The sequence below is a fragment of the Hypomesus transpacificus genome, chromosome 18, assembly GCF_021917145.1.
Source record: "Hypomesus transpacificus isolate Combined female chromosome 18, fHypTra1, whole genome shotgun sequence".
In the NCBI taxonomy this organism is placed as follows: domain Eukaryota; kingdom Metazoa; phylum Chordata; class Actinopteri; order Osmeriformes; family Osmeridae; genus Hypomesus; species Hypomesus transpacificus.
The window spans coordinates 8,990,342-9,009,092 of record NC_061077.1 but is presented as its reverse complement, the minus strand read 5'-3'; the positions used below and the strand labels follow the sequence as shown (position 1 = coordinate 9,009,092).

General features: G+C 43.0%; 2 protein-coding genes and 2 long non-coding RNA genes across 4 annotated transcripts in view; 2 read left to right on the top strand and 2 right to left on the bottom strand.

The window, feature by feature from the left end:
* The window catches only part of plch2a (phospholipase C, eta 2a), a 79,986-nt gene extending 74,593 nt beyond the window's left edge, over positions 1-5,393 (bottom strand). Inside the window, exon 1 of the mRNA XM_047039234.1 lies at positions 4,888-5,393. Within this exon, the coding sequence (XP_046895190.1) occupies positions 4,888-5,014 (127 nt within the window). The 5' untranslated portion in view covers positions 5,015-5,393. The remainder of the gene's footprint in view (positions 1-4,887) is intronic.
* A 413-nt stretch (positions 5,394-5,806) lies between these two features.
* Positions 5,807-11,586, bottom strand: LOC124480727. Its single transcript, XR_006957574.1, has 4 exons — positions 11,487-11,586; positions 11,340-11,379; positions 11,102-11,183; positions 5,807-5,928 (listed from the first exon to the last, which is right to left on the bottom strand). It is a non-coding gene; the product is annotated as an uncharacterized LOC124480727 (long non-coding RNA).
* LOC124480728 lies at positions 8,925-11,720 on the top strand. The gene is made up of 2 exons (XR_006957575.1): positions 8,925-9,342; positions 11,139-11,720. It is a non-coding gene; the product is annotated as an uncharacterized LOC124480728 (long non-coding RNA).
* A 2,341-nt stretch (positions 11,721-14,061) lies between these two features.
* On the top strand, positions 14,062-16,645 carry pex10 (peroxisomal biogenesis factor 10). The gene is made up of 6 exons (XM_047040094.1): positions 14,062-14,588; positions 14,698-14,778; positions 15,005-15,405; positions 15,616-15,788; positions 15,939-16,077; positions 16,165-16,645. Exons 1-6 carry the CDS (start codon positions 14,477-14,479, stop codon positions 16,228-16,230), a joined length of 972 nt encoding a protein of 323 aa, XP_046896050.1. The 5' UTR covers positions 14,062-14,476; the 3' UTR covers positions 16,231-16,645.
* Positions 16,646-18,751: the final 2,106 nt, after the last annotated feature.

Genomic DNA, 18,751 nt, shown 5'->3' with positions numbered 1-18,751 from the left:
TATGTAAGCCAGCTACTTCATGGGCCCACAGATAAAACAGGTGGCTCCACAACATACAGCATAAAGCACCTCTCTCTTATCTCCAAGAACAGATGCAGCCTAATGCATGTTATCAATGAGACACATGACAGCATGTGTGTCTATACCTGGGAAATAGCAGGCATTAATCAGACTGACGAAGGTTCTAGGGTTCCCCAGTGCCCACTACAGGACTGAAGATAGGTAGCTGGATTTAAATGGAAAGTGGGAGGACGAGAGGCGACAATGACCTGGACAGGGAGTCTCCATGGCCATTCATAGCTGTCCACAGACACCAAGCCTGCATCTCTGAGAGGTGGGAAATGCTGTGACAACTATACAGTTTATGTTTTGAGTCAACGTGGAGGGCAGCTGTGTGATTTTTTATTCTTCATTTTTCTCAGAGGTGTTCTATCTGCTCTTGCATGTGATTACACACACACACACACACACACACACACACACACACACACACACACACACACACACACAAGCACACATCCCACAGAGTTCCAGAGAATCCACGGAGCACAGGAGCCTGTAAGGAGCCTATTCGAGGTGTGCAGTCCCATTTTTCCCACTGCAGGAAAAGAAAGTGTGTGGTGCATCTGAGAGTCTGGCAGTGCTGGGCAGCTTACCCTCATCCTCCCCAAACCCACTGTTCTGCAGACAAATACTCCCTCTCGCTCGCTCTCCTCCCTCCAGAAACACTTTAGCCTCTGTTCTCTCCACCGTTTCCTTCTTCTAAGGTGCTTATGTCTCTAAAGATCATGCCATTTCCTGGCTTAGGAATGCGCCTCTGTACTTCCCCATTATCAATGCCTCTCAAGACGAGTAGATCTCTCACCCAGAGATTACCATAGAGGCCCCATTGTTTAAGATGACAGCCCTCCATATGGGTTGGGTAATGAACCACAACTGGTGAAAGGAGGATTTTGCATTGATGTCACCTACCCAACAAAGGTATCACTCCGTTGGATTTTAGAAAGCAACACACAGTTAAAAAAATAAAAAAATACAGGGATCATTGGTGACAGACATTCACAATGTGTATTATTTTTTTCACTTCATTTTACCCACAAACACACATATGCAAGTATGCATGTATGCCATGTTGAGTCATGAAACGATCAAGTCTGCTTTTAGAAGAGGACAGCTCTTAACCCTTCAGAGAGAAGTTCAGACCTGTCCCTATGCATCTAGTAATCTACCTCTCCTTCACCCCATGTTTAAAGAGCTTTGATTCACTACTAGGCTGTATAAGCTAAAAGTAGTTTGGCCTACCTGTCAACTTCACTTTATCTCTTTCATACACACATTCACACTCCCATCTACACACACCTTAGCATAGCGTACTAACCTAATCATTCAAACCTTCTCCTGCAGCCCTGCATCTCCTCCTTTGATGTTGAACGCCTGTCTGTACATGCCATCCCTTCCTCTTCCTCTCCTCTGTTCAATATTGTAATATTGTATGATATGATCTTAAATCTTCATCTCCATCTGACCCATTCAGACAACACTCTATTCTCTATGCACACAGGAAGATTGCTTTGCCTGCTATATTATTCATTACCTTCACATGTGGCAGTTTGCAAATGAAGATATTCCTGGTAAGAGCATGCTGGTGGTGTTAACCAGAAGTCATTTCACTGCTAATTGCCTTGGACAGATAATGAGCTGGTGAGAATTTGATTGAAGCTTTGCTGGGGTCTAAGCACACACACACAAACGTATGTACATGTGCACACACAAAGACCCACACATACGCATATAACTTTTAGTATCCTAATGGAGAATGAAATTACCTCACTTTTACATACAGGTGCTGGATCCAGACTGTGCCAGTCTAAACCAGGAACATTTTCATATCTATCAAAACAGTGTCCACACACATGGTGCATAATCACACACACACACAATCTCACCAGCACCCATTCGTTCATAATCACTGTCTTGCAGTAGGAAATGTCCTTGAACTTTGAACTTGGATAAAACAATGATTAAACTGGTTAAGGAACGTCAGTATCCCCCAAGGGGAGACCAAAGGGGCTGAATGAAGAATGAAATCAATTGAGGAAATGTCACACTCAATAATCGTCGACTATAGTCTTTCATGGCCATAAGGGTAACACAGACAGTGGATTCATTTCCATATTCCCAAGAGTGAATCACATAGGCACTATTCATGACACTGCATATAAATATATCTCTGTTTTTATGATATGGGATCTTGATCATAACCCTGCATGGTGCAATGTGGTGTACTGCAGCCTCTTTGGAGACGTGAGAGATCCACGCTGCCCTCTACTGGTGAGTTGACAAGACAGCGCTCCGGAATGGGGAGGCGGAGCTCAGCGGAGACAGTGACAAGTCATTATTGTGGCATGTCATGAATAAATCATACTATTCAGACCACTCAAACAGAAAACAAACAAAGCACAAATAAGCACAGATACAAACCACAGCTCGACAGTTCATTGGTCTATAATGTCCCACAAACCCGACCACAGTCCTTCAACAGATAAAAACATCACTGAACTGTCTGATCTTATGTGTCTCACACTGAAAAACACCCACACACACCCACACACACTCTCCCAATGCAACCACGAGTTCCAGAAAACCAAGAGTGACAAACCCCAGTCTAACACAGTGAGGGAGTGAGTCTGTATGGCAGATGGGTTATAATTGTCTCAGCGGGACTCATGTCTGCAGGTGGTGTTAAATTGGAGGGCTCTGCTTTGGGGAAATACGCTGTTTGTTTTCCAGCCCACTTCAAACCGTTCCTGTCTCCGTCCACACACACTCACTCCCACTCCTCTGAGTTCAAGCTGGTTGGGACATGTTCCAAAATTCCAAAGTGGAAAAGGTAAAAAAAAAGGTTTAGGATTCACAATGAGTTATTGTGGTTGCAGTATAGGTACGATTTCCTGTCTCCTCGTTTATTCAGTGACAGCTGTTGGGGGTTTGAGAACTGAACCTGGCAACACTACAGACGGCGATGCCAGCCAGGTATTATTGTGAGTGCCACTGACAGTGTCAAATTTACAAACTGTCAATTGCTAAGGGGTCCTATACACTATTACATATTTTATAATATCAACTGACCCTGGCAATGATATGCACCATGTTACAAGGTTACCAGATAAGGTTGCCAGACACCATTTATTGTAGTGGAAATACCAGGGGATAAACAAATGAGCATGTGTGAATGTGTGTTTTGTGTTTGCATCATTATCACAATTTAATGTTGCATTTTAAACAGCATGCACCTATCATAACCGGGGAGAATAATCATGCCCAAACTTTATTGGAGATTGCTGGAAGAATCTTGACAGAACAGCTTCAAAGCTTCCCAGCTTCTCCCTCTGGGCTTGCCGTACAGGCTGGATGCATAAAAGAGCATGGAGGTACAGCAATTATACTGGACAAAGAAAAGGGCTTCATAAGTCATTATGGCTAAAACGTGCTCAACCGCACTTTAGCATTCACGGGGAAAATGCGGTCGCTAATCAACTGAACAAATGATCGTTTTAACTCTGAAGGAGTATTTTGTTTTCATCTTGAGCTGAACATTTGTATCTCTCCTTTCATGCCTCTCTCTCTCTCTCTGTCTCCTCTCCCCTCTACCCCCTTCCCCCTACTAGTGAGTGTCCAGACGGCTCCAGGAGAGGAGGGGGATGTGAAGACCCCGCTGTTTTAGTTGCCCAAATCCATTAAACCTGATTCAGTCTCACAACAGGTCTGTGATTAGTGATATGAATACTAGCCAGGTTAGCAGTGTCCTGTCTGACCCAGGTGTCATACACGTTGAGAACAGGTCCAGGGAAGGCTTGCTTCTAGTTTCTGCTTCGGAAGCTGAGAGCACAAGCTAGCTCCTCCAACCATCTTACTGAGTGACATTTGTGTCCTTTTTAAAATGCATACAATTAAAATCAACGTGCTTTTCTGACTTCCATGGCTTGGTAACATATTGAGTTATGCTTCGTTCAGTGAGAGCACCGTGATGACATGCTATGAATCTATGAATCTACGCTTGACCTTTGGGAATGTCTATGAATCTAACCTTAACAAATTCAGGAAATAAAAACACTGCAAATCAAAACAAGGGTCTTCATGGTAGTGGTGGTGAAAGCACAGAAAACCAGGAAAAGGACTGGTCCCAGGGCTGACTGTGGCTCATTCTCATTTTCTGCTAATATTATACTTACATACAGCACTGGCTGAAATCACACGACATGAGGAGATTCACAAAGACATTGAGAAAGTCTTTTAGAGAACACACAGTGAGAAATCCCTTCATTGTGTAAACAACCTCATTGACTTTGATACATCAATATGTCTGGGAACAATCAAGGGAGAAGGTCATTCAAATGAGTGACTGATAAATATCCTATTAAAAACTGTTAATCTTCAAAACAACTTCCTGGCAGAGTAGGGGTAGTATGTGATGGGTCTACTGTTTGATCTGCAATATATGTACCACAAGATGTGATAACATCAATTAACAAATGCCCACACACCTACACACGACATCAGAATAGCAAAGCATGTTCAATGGAATAGCTCTTTATCCTGCGGCTGTAGAGATACTGATCATCAACAGCGTTGACAGATGTGAAGGAAGCCCATAACACGCACGCACACACATCATTCCATTCCCCAGGTTCCTTTGATAAAACAAAAGCTTCCTCTATGCGATCACTAATGTCTGTCAGCACAGTTTAGATTGTGCCTAGTTTAGGTTGTGTTAATAACAGTGTACGTTTTGGGGTAAGGCAACAGATAAAACTCACACATATTTTCCACATACAGCAGTGGGCCACAGTGTGTCCTTAATCAACATCAAAAAAGTGGTTGACTCACCGACACTGATGACGTTGGCAGAGAGGAAGTGACTGCATGGAAGACTGATCGTGCTTACAAAAGAGTCACCATCTGTTGTCACGGTTACTCTGGATCTCAGAGAAGGGTTGGGAGAGTCTGTTGCCATGGTGACCCCAGGTAAAGTGACCAACCCTAAGCACGATCAACTCTATATAGTAAGGTATGATACTCTTTCGCGTGAAGATTATATTCCAAATTCAGGGCAACTGCAAATACAAGATATAATATCTTGTCTCATAATGCCCCCGGAACGAATGAGTCTTCCAAAAATGAGTGGTTCTGAAAAGCAGTGGATGTATCCAGGTAGCAGGTTTAGTCCCACAGGTCAGTGGTCGATCAGGGGCCAAGAGGCAACACAAAAATAACAATAGTCCTTTTGTTCCAGGTAGAGCGGAACAGTAGATGTAGGAGGGGTGGCAGCCTGGTGGCAGGCTGGTGGCGGCCTGGTGGCAGGCTGGTGGCGGGCTAATGGCGTCCTGGTGGCAGGCTGGTGGAAGGCTGGTGGCAGGCTGGTGGCGGCCTGGTGGCAGGCTGGTGGCAGGCTGGTGGCGGCCTGGTGGCAGGCTGGTGGAAGGCTGGTGGCAGGCTGGTGGCGGCCTGGTGGCAGCCTGGTGGCGGCCTGGTGGCAGGCTGGTGGTGGCCTGGTGGCAGGCTGGTGGCAGGCTGGTGGCGGCCTGGTGCAGGCTGGTGGCGGCCTGGTGGCAGGCTGGTGGCGGCCTGGTGGCGGCCTGGTGGCGGCCTGGTGGCAGCCTGGTGGCGGCCTGGTAGCGGCCTGGTGGCAGGCTGGTGGCAGGCTGGTGGCAGGCTGGTGGCGGCCTGGTGCAGGCTGGTGGCGGCCTGGTGGCAGGCTGGTGGCGGCCTGGTGGCAGGCTGGTGGCGGCCTGGTGCAGGGTGGTGGCGGCCTGGTGGCAGGCTGGTGGTGGCCTGGTGGCAGCCTGGTGGCAGCCTGGTGGTGGCCTGGTGGCAGGCTGGTGCAGCCTAGGAGCTTGGGGAGGAGACAGGCCACAATGACCTAGACACCTGCGAACCACACAGACAGACAATGTAAACACACCAAGGACAAAACAAGCACATCTGCATCACTGCTTGCATGGTATATAACAGTACAACTATACATACCCAAAACACGGACTGATTCCAGAAATACATTACAACAACCCCTTCTCCTTCCGAATGCTGTATTCACAGTTGCTGGTGTTATTGACTATGTATCGGCCACATCATACATACAGAAAGGAAAAGAAACCCAAGCTTGTGTCTCATAGCACGTGTTTACTGAAACCATGTGCCATGCTACAAACCTAATTTAGTTTTGTAGAAAAATCACGTTCTATTTCTTTCAACTAGCGTTTTATTCTGGATAAGACAAATCATGTGAGTATATCTGGCCACACAGAGTCTAGTCAAGGAAGCTAATTCACTTACTGCGAACTGAAAAGCACGTCATACACAACTTTAATAAAGATTTGGGTAGGCCTATGAAAGAGAAACATAGGGGTCAGAGAATAGGAAAGAGAGAGCCACAGTCAAGAGACAGAGAAAGGGAGAAGCTATATGGTAATAAAAGTGTTGAATCACAAGTTATTCATGAAGCGCAAAATAATTGAACTAGGCATCTTCTCAGATGCAAAAACAGGCACATAGAATAAAATATTACATTTTATTCCAAGTAAACAAGTACTGGAAAAACACCTTTAATCTTCAAAAGACCCACACAGTTTCGGAGGGTGTTCAAATATCTATTTATAGCAAGTGAATGTCTGTTACCAAACACAAGCTCAGACACAGAAGAAAAGCAGAATGGATTAGGGAGGCAAGTTGTGCACAAGAACTGGATGTAAACACAATTCCTCATTACACTTTGCAAATACCACAAACTCCCCTGAACCCAGGGACAACTATGTAACTGATAATTATCACACAAAAAAATTTGGGTAAAAGAAATAGCAGCAATGAGAAGTGGTGAAGGTGGGGATGTAGGCAATTTTACTAATTTATCATTTATCCTTTTAGCACTTGAGCACTTAGTAATTCTACTGATTATTTTGCTACTCTACTCTCAGGGGCCACAGTACCTGACTCTATTTTAATTTGGTCCCCTCTCCTTGCTCTCTCTATAACCTTGTTGCATTTGAATTCAATATTAAGGTGGATAAGACAGGATATTAGAATGCTGTTTGCTTTGCTGTATCTAAGCCTGAATAATGAAGAAACCATTTACCTTTAAGTTACATTACTGTACATAATTTTTTTCAACTGTTTCTCATACATAGGTTCCTGACAAAATACACATCCACAAGATCAGGATTCAAGCAAAGCCATTCTTTAGCAAACACCCAACAGCTGAAGGACAGCTAGAACCCACATAAACCTATTCACCTACCTTTGTGTTTTCACCTTCCACCAGACCTATCAACAACTAATCCAAGCAAAGATAGTGTGGATTATCAGATACACTGTTACTACTCCACTAGAAGTCCCCAGGTAAAACAGTAAAAGGACAGGCAGTGGAGGATGCTGTGCTCTGCTCCAGGCATCAAGGAATGAGCATTGTGGGGTTGACTGGCTGGCTGGCTGGCTGATGGGCCACAACATGTTCAGAACTGTTGAAGGTGGGCGGTCAGAGTGAGCAGAGGTTGACTTTAGTGCAGGTCTGGACATGTTGGGGTGTGTGTGTGTGTGTGTGTGTGTACAGGTACGCGAGTGTGAGGTAGTTGGTCTTTTGAACACATGTGCAGAGGCACCTCATCTAATCCACCAAGCATCTCTTGCCAAAAGTATGACACATCCATACATGGGTGAGGAGCTTGGATCTTACTCACCAACCGTCAGGCCGGCCCAGGAAGTTTACTTTACTATTAGAGGAGGGACAGTAAACACATTTTCACCTCTTACCTAAACTTGCAACAAGCCAGCATTCTTCCTCAGATTTCGATGGAAATGTTCGGAGTGTACAAGAATGCTGTGACCCTGAGCATATTAACACACATGTACTACTATGATGTTAGTAACACTCCTTGTTCTCAGGATGGACAAGTAGTCCACAGGCATGTTAGGACAGGCAGAAATGCCATTTCATGCTTGTTCTTTAACACATCCACAATAACAATACTACTTGTTTTAACAATAACATCATGAAGGTATAAAGAGCAATAAATTGTCATTGACAGACATGTCTGTCCACAATGGCATCTTGAATGAGCAGCATTAGTAATGGAGGCATTGCTATGTGACTTAGTGTTCCTTGTGGAAGAACAGTAGGATGTCTGTGTTTTGTCTTGGAGTGACTATAGGTTTGTAGCTTATTTAAAGAATAACAGGCAGGTAAAGGAGAGGTGTTGAGTGTGTTTAGTCTGTCACACACACAGACACCAACTGCTTGATGTGTGTGTTTCTCAATAAACACAAGTCACGGACGGAAGCTAAAGTTCCACAGTAAAATTGCCTTTTCTTTCACTTTCCCTGGAACCATTATTTCACAGGGCACACACAATGGATTTTTTTTTCTTATTTCTATTGGATTGAAATGTGAATGGAGAATCTTGTCTGGTGTCTTTCATTGATATTAGCATCATAATTCATAAAAACGTTACACGTAAAAATGTTACATGATACAACCAATGACCTAGACATGATCCATGAGGTACTTACCAAGACCAACATGTAAGTCTGGAGCCCTATTTCTACAAGAGACACCAATAAAACTCCCTGAGACATTCTCAATAGCCTGTCTGTTCATCAGAAGCCACATGAAAACAAGCGCTGTATCAGAGTTTCCTGGCACAGAGAAGCATCGTATATTTTGTTAGGTGACACCCTTGGAAATGTTACTTGACTAAATACATTGGTTTCAAGATGATTTACGGCAAGTGAGGATGCACCTTTAGCCTGCGGTGCTGTGAGGCTAGACCTACTGATGAACAGCAGACAGATCAGAGTCTCACACTGCACATGGCAGTTGCTAATAAAGGGTCAACAATGACCAACAGGCTAATCTGTTTGTCCTGTGGGAGATATTTGATATATTCACGAAGCCTGCTCATAGAGCAATGAAGATAATCCTATGGCTATCCTGTAGACAGAAGTAATCATTCTGCAAACCTACATTACAAACCTTTCATGTTGTGCCCATTTCATTCAGTTGAATACAACCATGGTGCATCTTGTTCAGATGCCCCCTCCTCTTTTCAGAGGGGCTGGATTTATTTGATCTGAATAATGTCAGGTGGGGGTGTTGAGTTTCAGTGCTCAAAACTCACCCTTTAAAAAGCTGAAAGGGGGTGAAAATCTACACCGCTCAGAAGACACACCACAAAAGGATCTGGAACCGGCTCTTCCAATGAAATAGCCCTCTTATTCAAGGCGGTTGGGGTTACAAGAAACCGCACTGTACCAACAGTGGATACTATTTGAATGGAGCATTTTTTACCACAGGTATGCTACAGGTACAACTGATTTCTAAAGCATGGTTAAATTAAAGGACACTTTGCTTCTGAATAAGTTGTTAAAAAATGAAATAGCTGTATACACAGCATTATCTTATGAATTATTATGAATTATATTACAAAGAGATAAGGAAAGAAAGAGTGAGCGAGAGGGAAACACCAATTTCACTTACCCCTTACAGTGAGAATTAGATACGGTGACGACCGGCCCACTATCTCCCTTGTCAGCTTATGTTTGTTGTAAAACACACACGTTTTCAGAGCACAATCTTTTAACACAGACACATTCATATACAAGCAATCTACCATAAGCAGTAGACTCAGAAACACACGCGCTCCTCAAAGCTGCTTCAGGAAGTTGAAATCTGAACACGCTTTGTCCACACAGTGGGTGTTCCCTGCTCTGTACGACAACAACACAGACGGGACATGTGAGGGCGAAGCCTGGGCTTGGTTAGAGGATGGAGGGATACTAGGTGGGGTAAGGTGGAATCTGGGTACGGTTGGCCTGTGATCTGGTATTGAAACAGCTGAACCCTCCATTAGAAATTGTATTTCATTAGTGAGTGGGAAAGTCTGCATTTCATAAGATTCAAAGCAAAGTTGAAGGTAGCGTGTTGTTATATCCGAGTTGAGATCTGAGATTAGATTAAACTTCAATCTCTTGGCATTGTCTTTGTGAAAATAAAGTATCTAATTGAAATCTATTAATCTAAATCTTCTGTAGCCAGACATTTGGTTTTGTCTAGATAAGGCTGTTGAGTATCAAGATAGGAACTTAGTTTTAGATAAGGCATTGAGAAAGAAAAACTCTGGTGGATAAAGCAGCTGAAGTGTCGGTTATACTTTCATGAGGATTTTGTCAATTTTCCCCTCTTCGTGAGTAGCATACATAGACTGTCAGGTTGAGCTATCAAGAAGGTATTTGAAAAGGTTAAACAAACACAAAGTCAGATGAAATGTACAAAATTGTGGGAGGATAAATTAATTATTCACTACTCAGAAAAGGTCAGAGTAACAGAAATATAATTCTTTAGGAAGGATCTTTGTTTATCATAGGCTAATAATACTCCCTCCTGTCATGTAAACATATTGATATTTTTTTACAGTTCTAAATGTAAATGTTATGTCTATTATTCCAACTTGATATTATTTTATTCAATATAATAAACTATTTGATGCAGACCTCAAACTCCATGTCTTCCCACATACATCTTATTTCTTAGTCAACTGCAGCTATTCCTTCATAAACATACAATCAGGACACAAACACACATACACACATAAGGTTGCATTTTACTTCATAACGTGGAGGGCAAAGTCCTCTAAGAACTGCCTTGGGCATGGGACCATTTGACACTTTATGACGCCACAATGTAAAACAAATATCTCTCAAGAACTGATACGAGCTACGGGCTCTGAACTTGGCAAGACAAACTGCTTTAAGATAGTTTTGTGCTTAAAAGATTATCTTCTATTAAATAATGATTTTGAGTACTCAAAGCTCAGCAAAGCTCAACTCTTTCCCCTAACTTGTTTACTATTTTGAAAGTGTGTTTGATTGTGTGTGTGTGTGTGCTTGTGTGTGTGCGTGGGTGTCTGTGTGGTGACTGTAGTTTGTAATCATAATCACCGTCTACAACATTGCCTTGTTGGGCAGGATTAAATAGGCAGTGTCTGTTCAAGCCTTGACTCAGTCTACATGCACCCTAAAACAGATGTCACCTGAGTTCACTATGGAAACTAACCTTTCACCAAAACAACTGTGGTCTATCTCTTTTGCAGGTGTTGCTCTGGCTCCAACACTTCCTTCCCATTGTGTGGGGTCTCCTGAGGATGTCATTTTACAAACACACATCAAAGACTAATCTTTCCATCCCTGGGATCAAATCATCCAATACTATTCCGTTTGTTTAATTACAGATCAGTAGTCGGATTCGTTTATATTTCTGTATGTTTTTTTTTGACTGAGCAAAGATGTCTTACCTAAATTCCAATGGGACAGGTTATAGTCTTCTTTATCCTACTGTATGGGGTGAATAATATTGTAAATAATAAATAGTATTGGTATTTTTTTGGCTATTGTCAAAGCGTACCTTTGAGCAGGTCTACCTTAAATGTAACTTTACGTACCTTTCCGGTAGTCTACCTTTGTGCTCCAGGTAGGACTTCATGTTTTCCCCATGCCGATCAGTGTTTAGTCCAGCCGTTCACATACTGCTTCCCCCATAGACTACAAACTATCATCTGCAAGAAGTCACAAGTATCTCACAATTTGGTGCTGAAGAGGAAAATGTAACTCCACCTCCTCCTTCACTGTAAAAGGACTTCCTTGTTTGTATTCTGACCAATAAAGTAGTTTTTTTTTAACAACCAACGGTTGTAAACTAATCTCAGTGAGAACTTTGAAATAAGGTACTGGTGCAATAAGAGTGGGCAGCAGAAATAGAGGTGGTGCTAACCTAGCGGTGAGCGAATAAGCAAACTCCATTCATGGGACAAAGAAACTGGTTCTGCAACTCTAAACAGTAAACAGAGCAGCACAAGTTAACTGTATCAATGCTACAGCCTAAATTACGATTTATTTCCACTTAATTTATGAGACATTAAATTCCCATGTCAATTGTAGATGGCGTCCATGCAGTCGGATACCGTTTTCAATAAATGATATTGATAAATGATGCATGTCAAATCAAATCAAATCAAATTTATTTGTATAGCCCTTTTTACACGCAAGCATGTCACAGAGGGCTTCACATGCGCCCATAGAACTGCCCCTCAACCAACCTAAACCCTCAAGGAAGACAAGGAAAAACTCCCAGAAAAACTCCCACCGGGAGAAAAAATGGAAGAAACCTTGGGAGGAGCAATTCAGAGAGGGATCCCCTCCTCCAGAGACGGTTGGTAAGAGAGAGGAGCAGAACACAAGCTAAACATAGTCATACAGTGTCAATGGGTTTTGAAACACCAAAATCCATTGTTCGGCTTTATAGACGTTGGATGGGACCGGGAAACTCGCTGTTGGCCGTCATGGAGACTGGATTCCGGGTGACGACCTGGTTCAGCGTTGGCAGACCGACGACCAAGCAGGTCCTGACAGCTCAAACCCCCCACACCACAGGGAATGTGTGGGGGGGGGGGACAGAGAGGAGAGCAGGGATTAGAGAATGCCAGGAGCAGCTAACAGTTACAGTCAAAATAGAATGAGATCCCCACCGGTCAAGTGTGGACTAGTGCAGCAATTTAACAGAGCAAAAAGGGTATTTGATGCAGCCCCACACACCAAAACAACGACAGCCCCCCTCAGTTGGAACATGAAATCTGTTCCAGGGGAAAGAACTCTAAAGTAGGTTATACTTATACGAATAAGGATGAAAACAGCCAGTCCCCCGTTGTCTCCAACTAGTAATAAAAACTATAACAGTAACAATATACAGCAACGGAACTATAATAATAATAATACTAACAATATACAGTAACAGGTTTGCTTTATTTGTAACATCTAGCTGGGCAATGTGAACATAAGCTATAATTAAAATTTAAAAGTTACATGTGATACACACATAGGCAAGCACACATCCCAGGTTTACATAGAAAGTACACACATACTTCCCTTTAACAATCATAGAATTGACTAAACAAGAACGTTTTTAATCTAGTTTTAAATGTCGAGACAGTATCAGCTTCCTTAATTGAGATGGGTAATTTGTTCCAAAGAAGAGGTGCTCTATATGAGAACGCCCTACCTCCAGCAGTTTTTTTCTTAACTTTGGGTATTACCAGATAGCCGGCATTTTGAGATCTTAGAGACCTTGCGGGGCAATAGGGTGCAAGGAGACCGGAGAGGTACAGTGGTGCCAATCCATGCAGAGATTTGTAAGTTAGTAGTAGAACTTTGAAATCAGCTCTGGCTTGGATAGGGAGCCAGTGTAAAGAGATAAGAGTCGATGTTATATGATCAAACTTTCTAGTTTTAGTCAATAGTCTAGCAGCAGCATTTTGCACCCGCTGTAAGTTTTTTAGGTAGGTAATTGGGAGGCCAGAGAACAACACATTGCAGTAGTCCAATCGGGACGTAACAAAAGCATGTATTAGTTTTTCAGCATCATCCTTTGAGAGGAATTTTCGTATTTTGGCAATATTACGTAGATGGAAAAATGCTGTTCTGGTGATTTGCTTAATATGGTACTCAAACGAAAGGTCTGGGTCCATTGTGACTCCCAGATTTTTTACCAGCTGGCTTTGAGATACTTTGACGCCGTCTAAGTCTAAGGTTAGATGGGATAAATTATTTCGGTGTTTTTTCGGACCAAAAATTTGAACCTCGGTTTTATCCGAATTAAGAAGAAGGAAATTTGCAGTCATCCAAGTTTTCAACCCGGAAACACAGGTTTCCATAGCATGTGGAAATTCTCCCGGCTTTATAGACATGTATAGCTGAGTATCATCTGCATAGCAGTGAAAATCTACCCCAAAACTTCTAATTATGTTTCCTAAAGGCAACATATAGAGTGAAAATAACAGAGGGCCTAAAACTGAACCCTGTGGTACTCCGTATTTTACAATGGAGCTCCTGGATGAGCAACCATCATAGTGGACATATTGTGATCTATCAGATAGATACGATCTGAACCACTGAAGTGAAGTAGCAGAAATCCCAACATCCCGCATGTATGGATGCCCGCAGCTGCCGCCTAAGTAAACTAACGCGTTTCACAGGTAACTTTGTTGGTTGCAAGCAAGGAAAACAATCATTTTATTGTCAAATAGTAATGTTTTAAATGTAGTTTGTTGAGCGTCAACAGAGTGCGCAACACACCTCCAGCCGGTAGATGACGCTGTAGCAGATAGTGACACTTGTCAATGCATTTCAAAGGTTTCCGGGAAGTTGGCTAGCTTGATAGCTTGTCGAATATTCTAAATTACATGAGATATTTAAGTGTGTGCCTATCGATAATCCTAAAGTATGTGCCATATGTAAATATATGTCATGGTTTCGTTTTCGTTAAACTATGTTGTAAGCAAACTCCCCGCTTACTTGCCAAAGCTAGTTAGCCAACTTCCAAGACTACAGTAGGTACGTACTGCCCAGAGTTGTACAGTTAGCTTGGTACAACCAAGCGATGCCTCTCGTTCCTGCAAACCAGCCTCAATTAATTCGCTCAAGTCAAAAGGATGAATATTATCAGAACTGTCTGAGGAACAACGCAAATGAAGCTTTCCAGACTCTTGCTGGTATGTATACTCTGTCAGGTTATATCGCCGCTTCAGGTAGCGATACCATTCCATCACGATGGAGAGTTCATTTTAGCTAGAATATTTGTTCATCTCTCTCCCCGTGCAGGATCTAAGAGATGGCTGGACTGGAGGAAGGAGATTGAACTGCTTTCAGATCTGGCATATTATGGCTTAACAACATTTGCAGGTGAATATCCTTCACTTCTCTAGCTTCTAAGAATGTGCATTTTAAAGTTGGCAGTCGTAAAAGCTTTCTTCTCTATCAGCCCAGTTAACCAAGTATAACCAAACATCTGATACAGACAGGTCAAGCAACCATTGTGTGCCATACAAACAAGCTCTTGGTCTGACTGAAAGATTGGAGATGGTATGCATGATAGCGGCTGCTCAAATCTTCTCAATGTGTTGCTCAGGTTACCAGACATTAGGAGAGGAGTACGTCAACATCGTCCAGGTGGACCCCACCAAGCGTCGGATCCCCTCTCGCACTAGGCGAGGTCTCCTGGTGTTCTTCCATACATTTGTGCCATACCTCCTCGACAAGGTCCTGATCTGTATAGAGAATGAGCTGGAAGCTGGGGAGGAGGGGGCTGGCAGAAGAGTTGCATCCAGCCCTTGGAGCCCCGCAGTGTGGCTGAAGACCTGGGTACGGAGGGCTGTGGGGCAGCTGACGGAGCCCCAGAGGAAGGCGTGTGTCCCAGCAGTGTTCGCCCTCCAACAGGGCCTCACTATTCTCCACAGGGTCCATGCAGCGCTGTTTTACATCAGTGGGGCTTTCTACCATCTGGGGAAGAGGACATCGGGTATCAGCTATGTGGGTAACTTCATGGCGCCATTCTGTTTTATCCTTGTCATACTTAGTCTAAGCTCTACCTAAGCATACTGACCCAGATCATGCTTTTCGGGGATACTGAACTAATGTTAGTAAAGGGACATATTGTTTATGCTAGTGCAGTGTGGCTTGTTTGTATGAGTTTAAAAGTTAGAAAGGCCCACAACGTGGTTTTCTTTTCTGTCCTGTCAGCTGCGGGTGCAGAGTGAGAGTGGTGATGACCAGGCTATCAGGAACAGTTACAGGGTCCTAGGAGTCGTCTCCCTGCTGCAGCTGGCTATCACCCTGGCCCTGCAGCTGAACAACTTCAGACAGAGACAGAGAGCCAGACAGGAGTGGAAACTACACAGGAACCTGGCCTCCAGGTACTGTTCAGACTGGAACAACAGTAAACCATTTGGTTGTAAACATGAACATATGACCCGAACATGAGTGTTTGGTGTGGATGTTTGTGTAGATCACGTCTACATCTGAGTGTTGTGAATCATGTTATGATCAAGTGTGTGTGTGTTTAGTTCCCCTCAGCCTGTAGATACGGTGTCCCATCGGCCCTCTCGCTGTATCTTATGCCTGGAGGAAAGGAGACACTCGACCTCCACCCCCTGTGGACACCTGTTCTGCTGGGAGTGCATCACTGAGTGGTGTAACACCAAGGTGAAAGCCTTGTATTATTGATCGAGGTATTTGTTGGAACTACTATGAGACAACCACCTGGTGACTAAAACGATGTGGACTTTGCAGATGGAGTGTCCACTGTGTCGGGAGAAGTTCCAGCCTAATCGACTAGTCTACCTGAGGAACTTCTAGGCACAGACAACCACACAATCCAGGGTTGTCACAAACACTGGATTACAGCAGCAGCAAACTGCATGAAAATCGGTCTATTATTTTTTGTGCAACAAACTGGATATGGCTGCCTTGTGTAAAAACGTAGCCTTACCTTTTTCCAGCTGTTTAAGTTATGGACTAAGCTGTACAGTCAAATGTTCTGTCTGATTAACTCCTCTTTGGTTGGCTGCATTACACTGGCAAAAAAAAAATACATTTAACATGAACTAAATGGCATTATACATTTGGCAATAATAATTGAGACGTTTATTTTTTATAATAGAAAATGATTTTTGGATTGTATCAGTCTGTAATGTGTTTGTAAAATATGTGAACGTGCACAAAATGGTGTAAATTACGTTCGTAATAAATTGTTCAGATAATAAAATATGCATTATCCTTTTGCTATGTGGAGGCTTATATATTCTTTATTTTAATGACAACCTTGGGAGCGCTCAGTAATTCATTGATTCAACTGAAACATGACTGATGACAAAAAGGTCAAGCCAAGTTAACTGAAGTAGGCCTACTAGTTTTTTATATAGATATATATTTTTTGAATTCTCTCACATCTACACGGCATGGTGAAGGAGCCGCACAGGTTTGGAAATGTATTAAACAAATGTGAAACCCACCTGACTAACTAGGTACAGAAAATAAGCTATGTCACTTTGCTAGCTAGCCAGCCGAAAAAAAAGAAAGTTGAATGTCAAGTGTAACGCATTAATTTCGTTCCACTGCAGTAACCTAAAACCTTCTAAAACGATGTGAAACATGTCAGTAAAATGACAGAGATAACCAAAAGCAGACAAGACTAGTGTAGTCCCTGCTTTCAATCCTTTAAATCCTCAATTTGATCCGATTATCAGACCTGGGTACCATATGTGCACTGCCAGAGCAAAGTGTAGCTTCACTGACCAATCGCTGGGATTCCCAGATGAACCGTTGAGATACCTGCGTCGAACCGTGGTAAGAAAAAAACCTACTTATAAACTGATTGTGACAGATGCATTGGTGTTTGAAGTCATGTTCAATTTATGAATGTATTGCCTCCTACTGAGTATTAGTTACTACTGAAATGTGTTACGTTAGTGTCTTTCTACATTTTCTCAGAATGGCTTGGACTTCTCAGAGGGGTCGGAGGAGGGAGTCATCGCCACTCTCAGGACATAGAAAGCCAAAAGTCCAACGTAACCTGTCATTGTCAGTTAGTGAGGAAAATGTTGACGATCTACTTGAGCCCCTGTCCATGCTCAGCAATGACAAAAACACACTCCCAGGAGCCTTGGATGACGTTGTACTTGGGAGCACATCAGCTTACTCTCAACCAGAGACTGTCTTAAATCTCAACACATACTTGACTGCAACCAAAAGCAGTTGGTGTGGTGATCATGGGATATCCTCCTATTCTGCTAACCATGAGACTTCTCAGTGTTTCACCGATGAGGATACCTGTGGTCATAGGAATAGAAGAACATGGCCAGATTCTGGTCGACATTATGGTTCAGCTCTTGGTGGATGTGTTGGAGCCTATCAGTATAAGCATAGGAAATGTCGTGACAAACATCAAGAGAAAGCAGTAAAAGATCATGTCTACAAAGTGCCTTTACAATTCTTCCCAGCTTCACTGACTTCTACCTATCCAGGCAGTGCTTCTTACTACCCTGATTTCCATAGCACTTTAGACAGACATCAAAGAGAACTCACCAATGAAGCTCATTGTGTAAATGATGCCTGTCTAAAGCAGAGTGAGCATGTGTCAACATTTCAAGACATTGTGGAATCTTCCTGGATATCTGCTAGCCTGCATCGGTCCATGTTGGACATAGAGATAGGCCTATCATTTGGAGATCTACAGCCCCAGGGGCAGACTACCTCAAGGAACATTGCCTTATCTGCTACAATAACACCTTTAGATGTGGAAACTCATGACTCTGCGGTGTCTTGCAGTGCCAAAATATCAAGCTCTGTCCTCCACTGTCATCCTGGAGACACAAAGACAAATTATACCTGCAAGCATGGGTTTTCTACGGAATGTCCATATATTTACAACGTTGACCAGTTGACCAATCGTCATTTTCAAAGAGATAGCGTAATGAATGCCACTGCAGCATTCACAAAATGTGGAATGCCGGGTGAACCATTCTCAACAAAACATTGCGAGTCAACATGGAAAACACCATTGGAAGTATATGGGGCAAATCTCTACTCTTGCAAGGAGTGGCCTTTACCTGAAAGCCTTAGTTGTCAACAAAAAGAGGTTGCATTTCCAGATAATGTTACAAAATGGCCAAAGGAACTGGCAAGCCCATCAGATAGTGGGCATAGTCTGTATGCACACCCTTATCACACAAGAGGAATGGAGACTTCATTTGAAGTGCCTGATGTTAGAAGGAACTTTGAAACAGCACAGAACCTATTCTGCGAGAAAAGACTTGTTGCAATGGTACATTTAGATAAGACGGCTTCTATGGGTACAAAGAAAAGTCAAAATAAATGT